At 41.8% G+C, this 20,196-nt stretch overlaps 2 protein-coding genes across 3 annotated transcripts in view; one reads left to right on the forward strand and one right to left on the reverse strand.

The window, feature by feature from the left end:
• Positions 1-2,080, forward strand: part of SHOC1 (shortage in chiasmata 1) — an 84,551-nt gene extending 82,471 nt beyond the window's left edge. The window contains exon 26 of one of the 2 annotated variants that reach the window (XM_027105219.1): positions 1,837-2,080. In XM_027105219.1, the coding sequence (XP_026961020.1) occupies positions 1,837-1,937 (101 nt within the window). In that variant the 3' untranslated portion in view covers positions 1,938-2,080. The remainder of the gene's footprint in view (positions 1-1,836) is intronic. The other variant, XM_027105218.1, reaches the window with a different exon arrangement.
• A 6,293-nt stretch (positions 2,081-8,373) lies between these two features.
• On the reverse strand, positions 8,374-15,501 carry GNG10 (G protein subunit gamma 10). The gene is made up of 3 exons (XM_027105221.1): positions 15,373-15,501; positions 10,601-10,732; positions 8,374-9,338 (listed from the first exon to the last, which is right to left on the reverse strand). Exons 1-2 carry the CDS (start codon positions 15,451-15,453, stop codon positions 10,607-10,609), a joined length of 207 nt encoding a protein of 68 aa, XP_026961022.1. The 5' UTR covers positions 15,454-15,501; the 3' UTR covers positions 8,374-9,338; positions 10,601-10,606.
• Positions 15,502-20,196: the final 4,695 nt, after the last annotated feature.

Here is a 20,196-nt window from a genome sequence, read left to right on the forward strand (position 1 = left end):
GTGAGCCATGGCCACTGAGCCTGCGCGTCCAGAGGCTGTGCTCCGCAGCGGGAGAGGCCACAACAGTGAGAGGCCCACGTACCGCAAAAAAAAAAAACAAAAAAAACTCCTCTTTTGCCCAGGCCATTTTGTGAGGCCAAAAGGGGCCCAGAAAATCTTATATTCTTTGTTTTATTAAAAGAGGAACACTCAAACTATGTAAGTCCCAGACTCACAAAACTTGGATTTGGTCCCATTTAATAGTCATAATTTGTTTTGTTCCTGATTTTAAGGGAAAATATTCTATCCCTAGTTTTGTAAGAACTTTTGTGAGGAATAGATGCTGAATTTTATTCAAACTCTTTTTGGTCCCTATTGGGGAAAATCAAACATGTTCTGTCTGTTGACATTAATGTAAATGTTTACAGGTTTACTAATAATCATTTTTGTCATTTCTGTGATAAACCTAATTGGCTTTTTTAAAAAATATCTTTATTGGAGTATAATTGCTTTATAATGTTGTGTTAAAGTTTCTGCTGTACAACAAAGTGAATCAGCTGTATGTATACATATATCACCATATCCCCCTAATTGGCTTTTAAGGAATGATTTTTTAACATATGCTATTAAATATGGTTGCTAATATTTATTTGATTTTCATATCTACATTCATAATGAAATTAATTTATTGTGCTCTATTTGTACTCCGTAACAGTCTGACATGAAGGTAATTCTGGCTTCATAAATGAACTGGATGAAAATTTCATCTTTTTTCCACCCTGGAACAAATTAAGCATGTGAATTACTGTATATTTTTTTAACATAGGGCATCCCAGTGTATGAGATAACCCAATTTTTCAATAAGAAGATCTCAGAAATTATTTTTTAATAAATTTTAATATTTAAGGTTTTAGGGCTATAGATGGAATAGTCAATGTCTACCTATATTTTAATTCATTAATTTAGTTATAAATATATTTTAAAATCATATATCATATAAATAATGTTGGTTTAAAAATATTGCTTTTTTCCACTTTGCAATTATTTTTATAACTTAATTCAAACAGTTAACAAGAATCTTTTTTTTTTTCTTTTTTTTTTTTTGCGGTACACGGGCCTCTCCCGTTGTGGAGCACAGGCTCCAGACGCGCAGGCTCAGCGGCCATGGCTCACGGGCCCAGCCACTCCGCGGCATGTGGGATCTTCCTGCACCAGGCCACAAACCTGCATCCCTTGCATCAGCAGGCGGACTCTCAACCACTGCGCCACCAGGGGAGCCCTGCATTCCCTTTCGAATTTGCTTATAAAGGCATCCAACTCTTGCCATTGAGATTATATGGCCAGGAATAATTACTACTGTTTTAAATATTTTAGCCTCCCTTTTTATTGATTTAATGAATCAATATCCATAAGTATCCAAATCTAGAATATTTCAGTCTAATGTGTCATATATAATACAATCATAAAAGATGAGTCTATACATGATCACTACCTATCATATATCAGAGCTCAGGATAAATTTCACAACATTACAGATATGCATTAAGAAACAGGCTTAATGAAGGAAAACTTAAAAGCAAGAGTCTTAAATCCAGGGAGATTTAATTGTTTGTACAAGGCATGACCATACAAATACAAATACATGTATCTAACACTAATCAGTATTGGGCCTTTAAGAACAAGCACATATATGCTAAAAAATGTAATTTTTAATAATTATTTTATCTCAGTTTGGAAATTTTAACACTTTGTAAATAGATGATGAAGAGACAGGATCCACTTGAACAGCTGGGGAAAAAATACTTATATGTATTATTATCAGCAATAAAATGGTTTTCCTTTTTCTCCTTTTAACAGATTTCACGTGCTCACAACTACCACCATTCAAAAAACGACGTCTAGTGTATGAAAAAGTCCCTGGTAGACGTGATGGACAAACTCGTCTGAGGTTTTTTTGAAAGAAACGATAGTGCTGCATGCCACATTTCATTCTTTTTTATGATAAACTAGTAATAAAATGATTTAGGTTTGCTCATATATCAACGAAAATGCATTTGTTCTTCAATGTTCTTGGTGTTTCTACATTAAATTTTCATAATATATATCTTGCCTTATAGTTTATATCTTTGTAAGTATTCTAATTAACATAATATTGTTATAAGATCCAAATAGCTCCCAGATTCACTGAAACATGAAAAGCCTTTTTTTTTTTTTAAGAGAAATAGAAAACCTTTCCGATGTATATCAAAGGGTTGTTTGTTGTCTCCTGAAGGGCCTGCTGCCTCCACCTTTCCTCCAGCAAAAAGCCTTTGAAATGAGCCTCCATCTCAGTCTGACCCTCTTGAGTCCAGAAGTGAAGATCACCACAGTCAACCCTCCACCACCAAGAAAGCTATTTGTAATGAGGTGGATAGACCTAGAGTCTGTCATACAGAGTGAAGTAAGTCAGAAAGAGAGAGACAAATACCGTATGCTAACACATATATATGGAATTTAAAAAAAAAAAAAAATGTCATGAAAAACCTAGGGGTGAAACGGGAATAAAGACACAGACTTACTAGAGAATGGAGTTGAGGCTATGGGGAGGGGGAAGGGTAAACGGTGACAAAGCGATAAAGAGGCATGGACATATATACACTACCAAACGTAAGGTTGATAGCTAGTGGGAAGCAGCCACATAGCACAGGGAGATCAGCTCGGTGCTTTGTGACCGCCTGGAGGGGTGGGATAGGGAGGGTGGGAGGGAGGGAGACGCAAGCGGGAAGAGATATGGGAATATATGTATATGTATAACTGATTCATTTTGTTGTGAAGCTGAAACTAACATACTATTGTAAAGCAATTATACTCCAATAAAGATGTTAAAAAAAAAAAAAAAAAAACCTAGGGCAAAATTGAAGTTAAAGAACTTCCAATTTAAATGCTGTCTTCGTAAACAAAATTTTCAAACAAACCACTGAGAGAAAATATTTGCAACCCACATGACAGAAAAAGGGCACACATTCCTAATATACAAAGAATTCCTACAAACTGATAGGAAAAAAGACAACCTAATAGAAAAATGGGCAAAATATATGAATAGATATTTCACAGAAGAAACAAAAATAGCCAATAAACATTTGAAACAATATGCATCTTCATTATTTATTAGGCAAATGCAAATTAAAACAATAAATTACTGCTTTTTCACGTATCAGATCAGCAAAATTTTTGAGAATTCCAGTGTCAGCATGTGGGAGAAAGAACGCTTTCCTGTTCTTTCTTTTTTTTTTTTTTTTTTTTTTTTTTATAAATTTATTTGATTTATTTATTTTTGGTTGCGTTGGGTGTTCGTTGCTGCATGCGGGCTTCTCATTGCCGTGGCTTCTCTTGTTGCAGAGCACGGGCTCTAGATCGCGGGCTCAGTAGTTCTGACGCACGGGCTCAGTTGCTCCGTGGCACGTGGGATCTTCCCGGATCAGGGCTCGAACTCATGTCGCCTGCATTGGCAGGCGAATTCTTAACCACTGCACCACCAGGGAAGCCCTCCTGTTCTTTCTTGGTACAACATTTGGGGAGGAGAGTTGGTATATTTTTACGTGGATGATTGTAGGTTTCTAATTACTATAGTATTTGTATTCCATTGAATACATTTAAAAGAAAGATGTAATAATTTTATTTTAAAATGTCAATATTTCTAATAAAATTTTATTCTTTGCAACTGTTCAAAGTTCTGATGAAACTTTTACATGTCAACTCTAAAATGGAGGTACATGGATTGGGGACATCCTTTTTGCAAAAATGTTTGAAGACCACAAGCATTCTCTCTCTCTTCTGGCTTCTGAAATTATCACCCTGTTACTACCAAAATTGACCTCTACCTTTTTAGACCCAAAGGACATTCAGACATCACCTCACTTGATTTCTCTTCAGTGTTTGATACTGTTAATCACGTCCTCCTTTTTGAAACTGGCTTAACTTGACTTTAAACCAACTCTCTTACTCTTTTATTACACTTTTATTTATAGGATGTTTGGTTTTGCTTGGGTGTGTGGAGGGTGGAGACTTCAAAGAGAAACTATTTCTGGAAATTTTATTGGAATTTCTGTTGTGCTTTCTTAAAGTTTTGGCAGGATTTCTCCTAAACTAAGGGAAGGCTGTCTTACCAGTTTGCGGATCTCCTTGATCCCATCTTTTTTAAAAAAAAAAACTTTTTAAAAAAAAACTTTTTTAAAAAATTTATTTACTTATTTATTTATTTTTGGCTGCATGGGGTCTTCATTGCTGCACCTGGGCTTTCTCTAGTTGCAGCGAGCAGGGGCTATTCTTTGTTGTGGTGTGCAGGCTTCTCATTGCGGTGTCTTCTTTTGTTGTGGAGCATGGGCTCTAGGCACGCAGGCTTCAGTAGTTGTGGCACTCAGGCCCAGTGGTTGTGGCACACAGGCTTAGTTGCTCCGCAGCATGTGGGATCTTCCTGGACCAGGGGTGGAACCCGTGTCCCCTGCATTGGCAGGCAGATTCTTAACCACTGCGCGACCAGGGAAGTCCCTTGATCCCATCTTTAATCAGCTTGCAGAGGAGAGGAGTTTCTTTATAGGCCCTAGACTGGGGCAAGCTTAGGCCAAGCTATCAACACCCACACCCCTGCTTCCTCACCAAATAGAGTGAAAGCGTCTGAGTCCTCCTGCCTGTATTTCTCAACGATGCTCGGTGTTTAAGGACACATTCATTCTGCCTGGGTCTGGAGCAGCCTCTAGTGCTGTTGCCCATCAGAGGTATTACTGGGAGGCAAGTCTTGTGTTGGTAGCCTGGGAACAGGATAAAGTAAATGAGTTCTGCTTCAGCAGAGCACTCCCAGGGAGCGACTGTCACATGACCGATTGGGTTGGTCCATAGGAGAAGCCTGAAGGGTTTGGATAGGTCCTTGTTAGGGGGTCAGAATTGTCAGTCCAGCCTCCAAGATCCTCTCCCAAACACCATATCACATGGAATTATTTAGAATAGGCCCAGCTTCCCAGGTTGGCTCTTGCCATGGAAACTTCGATTATCTGAGAGCGTTTCCCCATGAGGTTTTTCATGTTCTAAGGGGAGTTACTTGCCCTTAGATCTATGACTGGTAGCTGTGATGCTCACCTTTGAGGGCTTTTGAGTGGCCTTACCCCCAAGTTCCTAGGCCCAGCCCAAACACTGTAGGACTCATCAGAACATCAGCTGTCCCTTCCAGTTGTGGGTGGACATAAGATACTCCTTCCCTCGTCAGTGAGACTCAGCGTACAACTGGGGATCAACACCAGGGTGTTGCACGCCTTGCCTCTCACAGTAAGAGCCCGGTTATTCTCCCCAAATTACAAGCCTGCCCTAAAGCAAAGTATCCAACAATTTTAATAAATGGAGTAGCCTAGGTTGGAGGGGATGGGGAGTGCAAACTGTAGCAATCCAAAATGAAAGCTGAAAAAAATACGTTTTCTGTCTTTTGCTTTTTTATTTGGTTTATCAGTTTTACCGTACAAGAATTTTAAATTCCATACTTAATTAAATTATTTATTTATTTAAATTGCTTATTTATTTAAATTTAATTTGATCATCAAGTATACATATCTTCTCTTTTTTGATTTCTGGGTTTCCTACCTTGCTTACGAAGCCCTTTTTTACCCTGAAGTTACACAACTATTCTCCTAACTTTTCTTCTAATGCTTTTTTATCACCTTTCTTTAACCTATGGAATTTTTTTTGCATAGTATAATACAGGGCCAATTTTATTTCCTTCCAAATGCATAGCCAATAATGCCAGCACTATTTGTTAAATTAACTATACTTTCCACTGAATAGAAAAAAAAAGTCAGGTCTACTTCCGAACTATTATGATCCATCCAATCATCTATTTGTCTAGTCCTATACTACAATAATATTGTTTATTTTGAATTTTTTGTTTTTTTAAGTCATATTGTTCTGATTCAGCAGCTTCAAAGTAAGTTAGTACCTGGTAAGGCAAGTTTCACCCTCCCACGTTTCATACACACACACGCACGATTTTGTTTTGTTTTATTTATTTTATTTATTTTTTATTTTTGGCTGTATTGGGTCTTCACTGCTGTGTGCAGACTTTCTCTAGCTGCAGCAAATGGGGGCTACTCTTCGCTGTGGTGCATGTACTTCTCATTGCGGTGGCTTCTCTTGTTGCAGAGCACAGGCTCTAGGCCAGCTGGCTTCAGTAGTTGTGGTGCATGGGCTCAGTAGTTGTGGCTCACGGGCTCCAGAGCGCAGGCTCAGTAGTTGTGGCACATGGGCCTAGTTGCTCTGTGGCATGTGGGATCTTCCTGGACCAGGGCTCAAACCTGTGTCCCCTGCATTGACAGGCAGATTCTTAACCACTGCACCACCAGGGAAGTCCACATGTACAGTTTTAAAAGCTATTCTTGGACACTTGATTTTCCATATAAACTTCTAGATATTTTAACCAGTTTCCCTTAAAAAATAAAATAGGAATTCCACTAAATTTATAGAAATTTTACTAAGATTGCGTTTTAATGAAATTGTCCTAATAGCCTGAAATTTATTTGGACCCTGTTCTATAAACATCAGTAAAATCTTTTATGATTCTTGCACTTTTGTTAAATGTATTTTCAAGTATTTTTTATAGTTTTGTCATTAAAGTGGAAATGGGATAGTTTCCATTTCTATTTTTTAAAATTATAGTTAATTTACAAAGTTGTGCCCATTTCCATTTTTAACTAGCTATTGTCAGTGTAGAAAATGCTTTTTATTTTTCTATATATACTTTGTATCCAGCCAGCCTCCCAAATTGTAATATTACAAATTCAAGTATTTCTTTTACTAAACTGAGTTTTCAAAGTGTAAAATTATATAATCCATAAATACAGATATTATTTCTTCTTAAATGTTTATGCCAGCAAGTCATTTGATGAAATCCAATAGCTGTTCTGAATAAAAACTAAGTGAATTAGTGAAATAAGAGAAGGAAATTAAAGATGATAAAGACAGTTTACTAAAATCAACAGCAAATTTCATATTACATGGTGAAATGTGGAAGCATTCAGCATATTAGGAACAAACAAAATACTTTATCACCACTATTATTCGGCACTACTTTGGAAGTCTTAGCTAATGCAGTAAGATGAAAAAATGAAATGATGTAAACATTCTCTCCTTTAAACCCTTCATGTAATGAATGACATTAATAGATTTGCTTATGTTGAATTAGCTTTGTAAGGCTGTATCTTCTCTTGATAAACTACAGAACTTGACTTGCTTATATTTAAGACGTATCTATACTCATAAGTGAGATATCTATAGTTTTCTTGTACTATCTTACCAAGTTTTTGCCAAATGGAAAGTAAAATCAAGAGTTTTTTTTGACACATAAAAAGCTCTACATAATTAACGTATACAACTTAATGAATTTGGAGATACGTATACACCTATGAAACCACTAACATAATCTATGCCATAAACTTACCCATCACCTCCAAGTTTCCTCCTGCCTTATTATTTTTTGTCATAAGAACAATTAACATAAAATCTACCCTCTTACCAAATTTTAAAGTATCCAGTACAGCAGTGTTAACTACAGGCACTGTGCTGAACAGTAGATTTCTAAGATATACTCATCTTTTATAGCTGAAAATTTGTTTTTTGTTTTTGTTTTTCGTTTTATTTCAGTTGCGGCACGCGGGATCCTCGTTGCGGCAACGCGGGATCTTCGTCGCGGCATGCAGGATCTTTTAGCTGCGGCATGCAGGAATCTTTTAGTTGTGGCATGCAGGCTCTTAATTGCAGCATGCAGGATCCCGGACCAGGGATCGAACCCGGGCCCCCTACATTGGGAACATGGAGTCTTAACCACTGGACCACCAGGGAAGTCCCGAAAGTTTATTTTTTAATGGAGATTTTTTTTTTAATGCTTTTTGTTGTTAAGATGGAGAATGGAACATGTTTAAATGCTGATAAAAGGATGCAGTAGAGAAGTTGAAGATAAAGGAGAAAAGGGCTAACTGATGGTGTGACATTTCAGAGGTGAAACGGATCCACAGAATAAGAGGGTTAGAAAAACGACACCTGAATTTTGACCGAATGGAAGGGATTCAGATCACTTAGATTTGGAAGTTTAGTGGCCGGAAGTAAAAGAAGTTCCATCTTATGACTTCTACATTCTCTACTATAACACTACTTATGTTCAAATATATTCTCATTTATTTATTTATGGATTTATACATAGCTATTTCAAAGAGCAAATGTTGCCAGTAATTGAGATATTTCTGCATGTTATACATATATCTATTTTTCACAAAATTCTGTGAGGGCTTGTAAACAAAAATTTCACCTCCCACTACCAGCACTCAATCTCACAAGCAAACAAAACCTATGAAGCCTTAAAACAAAATCAGACAAAAAATGTTGCTGTCATTAGCAGAAATTAAGCAGAAATTTTATTTCCAAGCTCTTCAAAGATTATAACAAACACATATAAAGTAATCTTTTAAGTGTCCCAAATTAAATCAAAGGCACATCATCAAAGTAAAACACTTGTGACATTGAGAATTCATTTAGGTTGTAATATTTTCACATCACTTTTTTTTTAATCATTTGCAATATTCTGTAGATGACATTTAAACATTGTTTTAAAGACATGAAATAATTTAGTATTTTTTTAAAGTAAAACCACCATTATAAAATAGAGAAACTTAAGAAGACAAAGATCAAATCTGCTTCATATACAGGATGGGGCAATCTAATACACAACGCAACATTAATTCTTTCAAACAAGTTTGCTAAGAAACAGCTCCCATATTTAGTGTTAAAAATAAAACAATCTTCTCATTTAGAAAAATCAAGACATCATTTGATTAATAAAGCCCATTCTTCCCCAATTTTATACTTGCTTGTCTTCATTTAGAAATTATAAATTCATGAGAAAAGAACAAATTTTGTTATGGTATAAAAATCTTAGTCGGGAACAACAAATTACAAATATTTAATTTTTTTAACAAACAATACTGTTTTCCTTCCAAAAATGTAAACATCTAGTAAATAAAACATATGTAACATTCCAGGTATAGAAACGTTAGTAATTCACTTAATGAAAGAGGTGTATTTTGGTATATTTGGTGGTAAGGTTTTTGTTTAAGTATAAAGCACTTCAACAAAGAACCAGGCCATTATTTTTTAAAATCTACTCCTTCACCCAGTTTCCTTGAGTAGAAACTCATAAATTTCCATAGAATTTTGGCTAAAGGACCAGGCCACAGGAAAGGTCCTGTGAAATATCTAAAAGTCATTTGGCTGGAGAAGTGCGTTCTTGAGATTTGGAGGCAGTCATTCATCACTTGGTGCTTGAAAGCATTCCTCGGCGGACTTCTTCCCTATTGGAAAGAGAATTTGGTAGGCTTTCACTTAGTAAAAGTTATACATAAAATTAACTAGTCATCGGGCTTCCCTGGTGGCACAGTGGTTGAGAGTCCGCCTGCCGATGCAGGGGACACGGGTTCGTGCCCCGGTCCGGGAAGATCCCACATGCCGCGGAGCGGCTGGGCCCATGAGCCATGGCCGCTGAGCCTGCGCGCCCGGAGCCTGAGCTCCGCAACGGGAGAGGCCACAACAGTGAGAGGCCCGCGTACCACAAAAAAAAAAAAAAAAAAATTAACTAGTCATCATTTCATAGGTCACTTTAGGGTTCTCAAAGAAGAAAGTAACATGTTAATACCAGAAAATCCAAACTACAACCATTGAATAAGTAGGACCCATGAAAGTGCTCTGTAAAAAGAAAAATGCTATGCCAGCAGAAGACTATTATTTTAATACCATAAATATGAACATTTTCCATTAAAAGGTACAATAGTACCTGATAGTATGATTACTTCCTTCTTGTTAATGTGAATAATTTCCTTTTCAAGTATATGAAAAAAGACCTAAGATGATTACTTCCTGTATAAACACCCCTTAGAACATGTAATTTGAAATATATTGGCCCCAAAAGACTCTAATAATTTATGCCCTGCCCTGCTCCCCCGCCTCCAAAAACAACAGTGAAAATGTGAATGAGACACCGTACAACACACTAGAATCCAGGAAATTTATTATAGGCTACCAAAGAGGTGTTTTCATTTCAAGAATAAATTTTTAAGGTTCTTTTAACCCTACTCACACTTTCCCCAGTTACTCCATTTCTTCCTCCATTAAAACATAGAAATACATTCTGAAAGCTTCTAGGAAAGAAATCACAGCTGGTGATGGGACCAAGTCTCCTCTGGAGAGTCCTTAGTTCCAAGAGTAACAAGTCAGTTGATAGCACCAAGAAACAAATCACAACTCCAGGATGGTGTAAGGACAGAGAAGATGGTATTGAGGTCAAGAAATTACTATTGGCCAGCTCAGTTCAAAAGCTCAAGTACACAAGGATATTAGCATCTCATGAGTTAGTGCAAAGAGCATTGAGACTCTTCTAATTAGATATATTCCACAAGTAGCAGATTAGAGTCATCCTTCAGGGAAAGTTGTGCATTTTGCTGGGTTTATTTTAATTCCCCCAAGAACGGTAGATATTTAAAACTCAGTTGCCCAAGTCCTTCGGGAAGCCCCATGATAATGCTATGGCCCCAAGACGGCCTGGTGTATCATTACTCACCAGTCTTCAGAGTAAAGCACAGGATCTGTGCTCCCGAAAGGGGTTGCTTCCGGCTGGAACACCTACCAGCAGGGCGTCCTTACAGGCATTCTGCATGCAGTACTGTTGAAGCTCTGCTGCCGCCTGAGAGACCTGAAACAAAGGGACAAGAGCTTGACACGCTGCTCACAGCCAGATCCATCCAGCAGTCACTTGAGACTCTGAAAAATGATCATACAACCTGACAAAGGTCATACTTTGTGCAACCTCCAAGAGTCTTTTTTGCTGAAAGTTCTAATAATTGAACTCCAAAGAGGAAAGGTTACAATTTCTATAACCTTGATTTAGGGTATTTTTGGTTTAATGGCTTACTCAACAAAGGAAAGATAAAGCCGTATCTTTCATCCATTTAGAATCCTAGTTTTGAGACTGAATTTGAAATAAATAGCTTATCCTAGTGTGCCCTTTACAAATTTTCACTTATAAAGCATGCATTGATATATCCAGGTCTGCCATGTGAACAGACTATTTTAATGTTTACAAGGCTGGATGGAGCCTTATCTGGTCTGCTCAAAACAAGTGACGAGGTCCCTCCATCATGTTTGTCTTATTTTGGGGTTGTTTTTTTTTTTTTGCGGTACACGGGCCTCTCACTGCTGTGGCCTCTCCCATTGCGGAGCACAGGCTCCACACGTGCAGGCTCAGCGGCCATGGCTTATGGGCCCAGCCGCTCCGCGGCACGTGGGATCCTCCCGGACCGGGGCACGAACCCGCGTCCCCTGCATCGGCAGGCGGACTCTCAACCACTGCGCCACCAGGGAAGCCCTCCATCGTGTTTTTGAAGCAGAACAGCTTATTGGTTAAGAGTGCAGTCTCTGGACAAGTTACTTAACTTCTCAGTACCTGTTTTCTCATCTGTGAAACGTATTTAGTAACAGTGCCTACCTTCCTGAGTTGATGTAATAATTAAATGAGTTAATGCAAGTAAAACACTTAGAATAGTGTTGACACTAATTAGCAATCATTTGTGGCAGACTGCAGAAACAGTCACAATATTTTGCAGCTCCTACCACCAAGAAGTAAAGTCTTTATCCACCCCTTGAATCTGGGCTGGCCTTGAAACTTACTTTGACCAGGACAATGGCAGAAATAATGGGCAAGTTCCAAGCTTAGGCCTCAAAAGCCTTTGCAGCTACTTCTCTTGCTATGGTTGCAACCGTAAGACCACCATCAAATGAGCCCAAGCTAGCCTACTGGAGGTCTTGTGGAGGAGAACCAGTCAGCCAAACCCCAGCCACCTGCCTACTAACCTCCAGACATATGAGTGAGGCCATCCTAGATCATCCAGCCATCAGCTAACCCTCCATTTGATGGCAGATGCACAGAGAGCCCAGCAAAGACCAACAGAACTATACAGCTGAGCACAGCTTAAACTGTTGATCCAAGAATTGCGAGTTTATAAAGGTTGTTTTAAACCACTAAGTTTTGAAGAATGTATTAGGCAGTATTGACACTATATTATTCTACCTTTCTTCTTAGCGTCCATTTGATGGATATTTGTACTTGGAGGCTTTCCTTGCTTTCCATTTTTCTTGTACTGAAAAAGTGTTTTGTATTAAAATCTCACCCATATTGTACAAAAATGTTCCGATTGCGGTTCAAGTATTACTACTAATTTGTGTTAATTTTCCAAGCTTCCAAATAACTGAAAAAATCGATTCCTTAGGTGTCAGTTACTATCTAGTTTCTAGAACACTTTAGGAATTTTAGTTTCATTAATGTAATGACAGTTTATATCATATAAACATGTAATATAATGTTGCCAAACTAATGTTTAAGCTTGCCTTTCCCTCAACAGAAGTTCTGACATTTTCATGTTAATTATAATTGGAATTACTGATTATATATATACGTTATTAATTCAAAAGAAATTTGGAACCAATTATGCTCATACTTATTATCTCAGCTTCAGAGGGAACGAGTGAAGTCCACACATGATGGGTGGAAAGAGACTGTCTCCCAGGACTCCCAGAGAAATGGGACTAACTGCACCCTAGCCTAAAGAACATGTCAAAAAGTTAAGGTGAGGGATATGCAAAGCAAATGAGAGAAGAGTAAAGTGGTCAGCATTTCTCTAGCACTTTGAAGGGAAAAACTCTGGCCTGGGAGAATACAAGCCCAAACCCTTAGAAGTTGTATCCTCCCAATGGAGGTGGGATAATCCCTACCCAAATCATATGACTTTCCTTGGTTTGAGCCCAGGCTGACCCATCAACTTCTGAGAGACTTCTCCAAAGCAAAGAAGGGGTCCTTGGAAGGATACTGAGCACTGAAGCACTGGGAAGGGGTGCCCTCCATCATATGCTAAGAAACTGGTATTCCGGTTTATTTACCAGTTAGCAAGTCTGTGAAAGAGAAGACGTCTCTGGGTGTGCTGAGAACTTCCATCCGTCACTGAACCCTGATATGAGTCAAACCAGACCCTGGAAGGTTGTGACTCCCTAAGGTGCTGCCTGAGAAAAGCCCTGCCAAGCACCCCAAACCATACTCCCATGAGGACACCCTGCAAATAAGCTTATTGTCTGTGTGACTTTGAGCTATTCACTTGACTTCTCTGTGGCTCAGTTTCACCATGTGTAACTACTTTTTAAATGTAGATAAGAATACCTTCCCCAGCTACTGCACAGGGTAGGCAGGCATCTGGCTCACAGTTTTTCTTTCCACTTCAGGTCCCCACATCATCTTAAACATTTCCAACAACCCTAGTTTCATCTCCCTGAGCTCCTCTCTTCAAACAACCTTCTCCTCAACAGCAGTAGTTACAGCCAATACCTGTAACTGCTCCACATCTGTAATTTCACACTCCAACATCCTGCCTTCCGATCACAATCTCTCCTGCCCATCCAGGGTGCTGCTTCCTTTCTCCTCACTACACCTGCTCTTTAACCTCAGGGGGAACATCTCTTCCTTTTTTGTCTGGCCCATCACAGGGAGGCTGGCTCTGTTCCTTCTCCATTCAGCCTGGGTTCAGCCTCTTTCCGGCCAGACGCTCAAATTCCTTGCTCTCCACTCCCATTTCTATCTTTCTGGCAAAACTCCCCCGCTAACCCACTACTTGGATCAACTACCATTCACCTTGGGCACTCAGATTCCTGGGCAGCCAAATACTGCTGGAGACGAAAAAAAAAAAAAAAAAAAAGTAGGACAATCAATCTCACAGTAGCTGGGTCTTCAGAATCACAAAGTGTCTATGATTGTGCCTGCTAGGGGGTCCTCTCCCATTCCCAACAGCACTCTCTCCCTCATCTTCAGCGCTTGTGACACCGTAAGTTCCCTTTTTTCTGCCTTAAAAGAAAACTTGGCCTCCTATTTCACAAAGAAAATTGTCATCATACAAGGTATTAAGGCCTTATCTGGAAACATCTATGTTAACACATATCCTTCCTCCTTTCTTCCTGCCTCAGAAGGTGCGCCTCCAACCCCAGACCCCCTTAGACAGACTACCTGTCTCTACCTCCAGTTCTCCTTCTCCATTTGTTTCTCCCCCTCGACCTAAAAATACAGTGTGTTCCTTCCTCTCAACCTCAAAATACAACTTTTCATTTCCTAAATTAAAAAAAAAAAAAGGTTTCCTCTTTAAAACCAGATTTTTTTTTTCAAAAAAGTCTTTCTATCCTATTACAAATTAGATTCGGCACCTACTACTACATGTCACTGAAACCTCTTCTGCATCCCACAGCTCTCTCTCTACCTTGTTTTAGAATCAATTACATCAATTACTCTCTGAAATTATTTTATTTATTGGTTAGTGTGTTTATTGTTTATCTTCCCCACTAGAATGACGTTTTCTCAGTACCTAGAATAGGGCCTGGTACAAAGAAAAGGCACTACTGAGGTCCACAGACTATCGCAGCAGTGTCCATTCATTCACACACACATTCTACAAATAATGCTATATACTAGTTGGTAAACACAATTACACATCAGATGCTTTTTAATCAACTGACTAAACACTGGACACGTTGACTAAGCCTCAGAATTGTGAAAACCCCTCCTTCCTTGCTTCAGTACCCTTGCTTTCCCTTGCTTCCCTTCTCGCGGGCATCTCTTTCGGCGGGTCCCTGGGTTCCACACTCTGGTCACTTCCTACAGCTTTCACTCCTATACGTTCTCTCAGCCTCGTTCTCTGAGCTTCGGCCCAGGTAGCCAAACACCTCCCGGGCATCCCCTCAAAGTCCACATATCCGAAACTTTCGCATCATCTCTCCTCCTTACCGTAGCGAATGGCAACGCCATCCATCCTGTCACCAGGCCAGAAACCCGAGCGCCCTCCTCCCCCCTCATCCTATCAACCCATCACCGAGGCCCATCCATTCAGTCTCCTCCGCAGCTCTGGACCCCATCCTCCCGCACCAGCCAAGCCCGGGGGGGCCACCAGCACGTCGCCCGCATTCCTGGTGTCCTCGCGTCCGTCGGGCACCCCGAGTCATTGTCCCCATCACTAAAACGTGACCGTGCCGGGGCTCTCGGTCCCGGACCGCCCTCGCGGGGACAGGTGCGTTTCTCCCGGGCGCCAGGGTCCGGACCCGGCCCTGCGCGGACTCCCGCCGCCCGAGGCCGAGCCGCGAGCCTGGTCGGGCGCCGTCCTCAGGGCCGCCCACAGCGTCCGGCCACCCGGATCGCGCTCAGGCCGGCCCCGCAGCTGTCCGCCCGGGCGCGGCCTTCTCCTCCCAGGCCCGCGGACGGCCGGGCGGTCTCCGCACCCCGAGGCCAGACGCCGGCGCGGGCCTCACCTTGATTCTCTCCACGCCGGCCTCCAGCTTGAGCTGCTCCACCAGGCGCTGCAGGGCGCTTACGCTAGCCCCGGAAGACATGGCGGCGGCCTGAGCTCCGAGCAAGTGAGCGAGCCGGTGGGCGGGCGGAGACGCGAGGCCCCGAGGCCCAGCGCCGCCCCGGGGCGGGGAAGCCGCTGCGCCTGCCCCGCCGCCCGCCGGCCGCTGCGCCTGCCCCGCCGCCCAACGGTTGCTCCCGGCCTCGCCCGGCAGCCGCTCCCCTCAGTGGCAGGCGCAACAGGTAAGCGAAACCTTGGGGTCCCGAGCTGACGGACACCTAACTCTGCGTTCTAAGCCGGGAGGGCGCCTGCGTCTACCCCTGGCCCCCGAGCCGCGTCGCGGGGCCCACACAGGGCGCCCACCTGCACATCGAAGCTTCTAGGAGGAGCAGGAGTGGGTGTGGGGGATGGAAAAGGAGAAGACGCTCTCCTGGAGACTCGGAACTGTGACTGCGTGTGGATGGAGCAAGGTGTGGAGCGAGTGGCAGAAATAAGGGGCCACGTGTGAAGGCTTCGAAGCCCTGCGAGGGAGTTATCCTCGGGTAGGTGAGGACGGTCGATGGGGTTTCCATGCAACAGAAACAGGTTTCTGCGTTAGCCTGTGACTGTGTGACGGGAATCCTAGCGGTTCGGCAGGGTCAGTAAAGTAAGAAGGGTAAAATCGCAGGCCCTGACATATTTGCAGAACATACAGAAGAAAATTAAATTCAGCCCCCCTCACTCCCGTCTCGCCGTTCAACTGTAACCATTGTTTCTCTTGTGCTGCATTTTTTTTATAGTGGACATTAGTGTGTTTCACAAAACTGGCATCATTACTATATGTAAAACGTGGTTTTTGTTTTTTTTTAATTAATTTATTTTATTTTATTGTTTATCTTTGGCTGCGTTGGGTCTTCGTTGCCGCACGAGGGCTTCCTCTAGTTGCAGAGAGTGATTGCTACTCTTCATTGTGGTGCGCGGGCTTCTCATTGCTGTGGCTTGCCTTTGTTGCGGAGCACAGGCTCTAGGCGTGTGGGCTTCAGTAGTTGTGGCAGGTGGGCTCAGTAGTTGCGGCTCACCGGTTCTAGAGCACAGGCTCAGTAGTTGTGGCACACAGGCTTAGTTGCTCCACGGCAGGTGGGATCTTCCTGGAGCAAGGCTCGAACCCGTGTCCCCTGCATTGGCAGGCGGATTCTTAACCGCTGAGCCACCAGGGAAGACCCAAACGTGTGGTTTTTGTTGATTTTGTTTTTCACTTAATGTATTATGAATATTTCCTGATTATTCTTGTGCGCCATTGTATTTGTTAGAACCCACTTAAATTGAGTAATGCAAAAAGGTAATACACTGGCTTGTGTAACTCAAAAGCCCAAGGACTTTAAAGTAATGGGTTTAATTGCCCAAATAATAGCTGTAGGGCTCTCATTTCTCCATCTCTTGGCTCTGCTTTTTCTGAGTGTTGGCCTTGTTTTTTTCAATGGTAAATAGACTCCTTCTAGTGCTGCGAAGGAAAGTTTTATTGCCCCGGCCTAGGAACCCCAGGAGCAGAAGCACCTCTTTTCTGTCTTTCTAATTGCTGCAGCAAAAATCCCCATAATGGACCTCACTGACCTTATTGAGTCATGTGTCCACCCCTGAACCAGTCGATTTGAAGGCAAGGGTTTGTGTGGTGTTGGAATGCCCGGATTAGCTGCCCCTGGCCGAGGGCAGGATGTGGGCTGGGGTCAGCCCCACCTCTAGTGGGCCCTGTGGTGTGCCACCCAACTTCCCATTTAGGACCAAGGCATTCATTGCCCCACCTGCCGGGAGTAGCAGCAGCTGATGCCTCTCAGCTGAGTCCCTCCGGAAACTGCCCTTAGCCCGAGAGCCACCCCTCCCAGGGTCATCTCTCATCCAATGACGGATGTGTGGGATGCATAAGATCTGCACCCCAACCCCCTTGCCTCAAGCTGGCACAACAGTGAAGGATGATGGCAGCTCAGAGCTCCCCCTGGGGTCATCTGAGGCCTTTATGGCAGCTGCCTCACAGTTCGGTGCCTCCCTCTGCCTAATCCCCAGTTCCTGGACTGCCCTACAGGTGTTGATCTTCACACTCCGCAACAGACTTTCTGCATGAAAATCTCCATCTCAGAGTCTGTTTCTCTGGGGAACCCAAACTAAGACACCCACCCAAACCATATGGACTGAAAGGGGAAGATCAGCTCCCTAAAGGAAAACCAGGATGCTGATACTAGAAGGGGGCGGGGGGAGTCAAAGAAAAGATCTGCTCTTCAGCTACTATTTTTAATGACTGCATGATATTCCCTTGTACAACTGGGTCATAATTTATTTACCTATTGCCCTATTAGTTAACACTGTGGTGGCCACCTTAAACATACAGCTTTGTGTATGTTTTTTATTTCCTTATGATGCATTCCTAAAAGTGGAATTGGTGGATCAAAGAATATAAAACAGTTTTTAAAACTTTTCCCTTCTTTATCCTCCAGAAGGTGGTAGCAATTGCTATTTCCACCAGAAGGCTGCCTGTTTCTCTGCACCCTCACAGTTCTGTATTGTGGTTCTTTATCCCTAAAAACCTAATAGATGAAAAATGGTGTCTTAAGTCTTTTAGATGTCTTAACTGTTGAGGCTGCACATTTCTTCTATTCCTTTTGTGAGCTATGTGTTCAATCTTTGAGGTGTTAAAGAGTTTTTCTTATCTCATGACAAGAGCAGATTAGCAAATTTTAAAGCCCTCTCCCGTGGGCTCCCTCACCACAAAGAACGTATATTCTTGTCAAAACATGAAAGTACACGTTAGAAACGTGACTAAATTGGTGACAGAATAGAAAAGTTGTGTGTCAGAAAGATGAGGCAAAGGACTCAGAGCAAAGATATAGACTGGAAGGATCAGGAAAAGCTCATCTTAGATGATGAGACCTAGACCTTGGAAACATGTGTCCTGCAGATGGCAGAAAGGAAGAGGGAAAGCAGGGAGAACCGGAGGCCATGCACACGTGGAATGAATTCGTTAATGAATAAAAGAAGGCTCTAGTGAGTAACAGAAAAGTCACAGAAAACTTCATAAGAAACAGGAGTTTGCGGCAGCGGGGTAGCCACGTGGTAAGACATTTTAGGAATATTAATCTGGGATGAGGATAGAAAATGAACTGAAGCTGGGGAGACAAGATGACTTCAATAGTAGTTTTGTCTTTTTGGTGGAGTGGCTGGATCGAGGCCCTAGAGAGGACTGTGAAGGTGGGATGGAGAACAAATTCAAGAGACTAAATCAGTAGGACTTCATTGTAGTTATGAAATGCAAAGGAAAGTGGGCAGAGGCTTCTGAAGCAGAGAATAGGTGAGATCTGATGCCTGTAACAGAAATTAGGAAACAGGACTAGGTTTGAAGGTAGGAGCGAAGAATAAGGATGAGTTTGGCTTAGGAGAAAGTAAGTCTTCAACTGTACTGCTTCGTGCCTCTAGGCTGCTGAAAATGTTTAGTGGCAGATGTTGATGTGGGAGACATCTGCACAACCTAATGGTAGCTGAAGAAATGAAATGATCTCTAGTTAGAAAAGGGGGCTTCGGGGTTGCCCACGGTGAGGAAACACCCAAGGTGATACTTGTGTGTCAGCCGTGAGGTAGCAGAAAAGGTCTAGGAGTGTGCCCATCTCCCTCCTTCGTGCCCGATCACACCCACCACCCTGCTTGCTGCTGTATGATTGATGGTGCTTTTCTTGGAGAGAAGTGGTCTGGCTTTGAAAGAAACAGCCAGGTTTTAGCATGCAGCCTCCTGCAGTGATCCATGGACAGGCAGGCTAGGTGCCACTTGTTAACGGAGGGCTGAACATCTGTGCTTTGCTTTATACGTCACCAAAATGTCTTCTCATCCATTATTTTTGCATCGTGGAACTTCAGGGTGGAAAGAGACCTTCAGATAAGGTAGTCCATTCCCAATTTTAGAGACGAGGAAACTAAGGCCCAAAGTGACTTGCCTAGTATCACACAAAGTGGGAGGAAAAGAACTTCCATTTTAGCTTTCAACAGAAGTCACTGCTCACCTGGAGGCCTAGAGTCTGTCGCCACAGATGCAGTTATTTCCAGAGCTCTGAAAGGTGAGGCATGGGGACAGAGTATCCTTTCCTCCTCACCCCAGCGAAAATGCACAGGTCACCAGTATATTATTTTAGAGAATTTGTTACCCATTTATTTCTTGGTTAAGATAAAAACTTATAAATTTCCACTGTTTCTAAGAGTCTCAGTACTTTTGAGAAATGTCAGTATCCTTGTAAAGACAAACATTTCATTTGTTTCCCTGTTGTGATCTATAATTCTTCACTCCTGACATGTATTTTGTCACCCTTTTACTAACAGTAGGTTATTTTTCCAGAAAAGCAGCTTTAAATCACTCTCTCCATAAAAATAATGATAAAATGGGAAGGTGTTTCTGCTACCTTCAGTTTTCTCAAAAAGAAACAGGGAAACACATTAACAACTATATTTAATGTGACACAGTATAATGTACCAAAAAAAATCATTTCACTTCCTTCTACCCATTGCATTATTTTTAGAACTTAATGACTCAGGAGTGAAAGATTCACCAACAGGTGTGTGGATTCAGCTTCTCTGGAGAGATTTTTACAGGCTGCTTGAGACTTTGAGAGGCAGTGTGACTTAGGGCTACTTGACGTTCTTTTGAGCAGCCATTCCAGGCATGCCTCTGTATCTCACTGGAAGTGTCCCTTCTGTAAACGTAGGCCTTGAACTAGTGAGTAGCAGATTATTCTATTCGCTCTGAAAGTTCTTTCTTTCCCGAGTTGTCATCTCA

This window comes from Aethalodelphis obliquidens, unplaced genomic scaffold (genome assembly GCF_003676395.1).
Source record: "Aethalodelphis obliquidens isolate GAN/ISIS:26980383/991018 unplaced genomic scaffold, ASM367639v1 scaffold7, whole genome shotgun sequence".
In the NCBI taxonomy this organism is placed as follows: Eukaryota; Metazoa; Chordata; class Mammalia; order Artiodactyla; family Delphinidae; genus Aethalodelphis; species Aethalodelphis obliquidens.

What these genes read in the sequence shown, in the direction of transcription:
- GNG10 (XM_027105221.1), bottom strand. Translation starts at nt 15,453, where the DNA reads ATGTCTTCCGGGGCTAGCGTAAGCGCCCTGCAGCGCCTGGTGGAGCAG. An exon ending in CCGGCGTGGAGAGAATCAAG is followed by an intron (nt 10,733 to 15,372) that starts GTGAGGCCCGCG and finishes CCTTTGTTTCAG; the next exon opens with GTCTCTCAGGCGGCAGCAGA.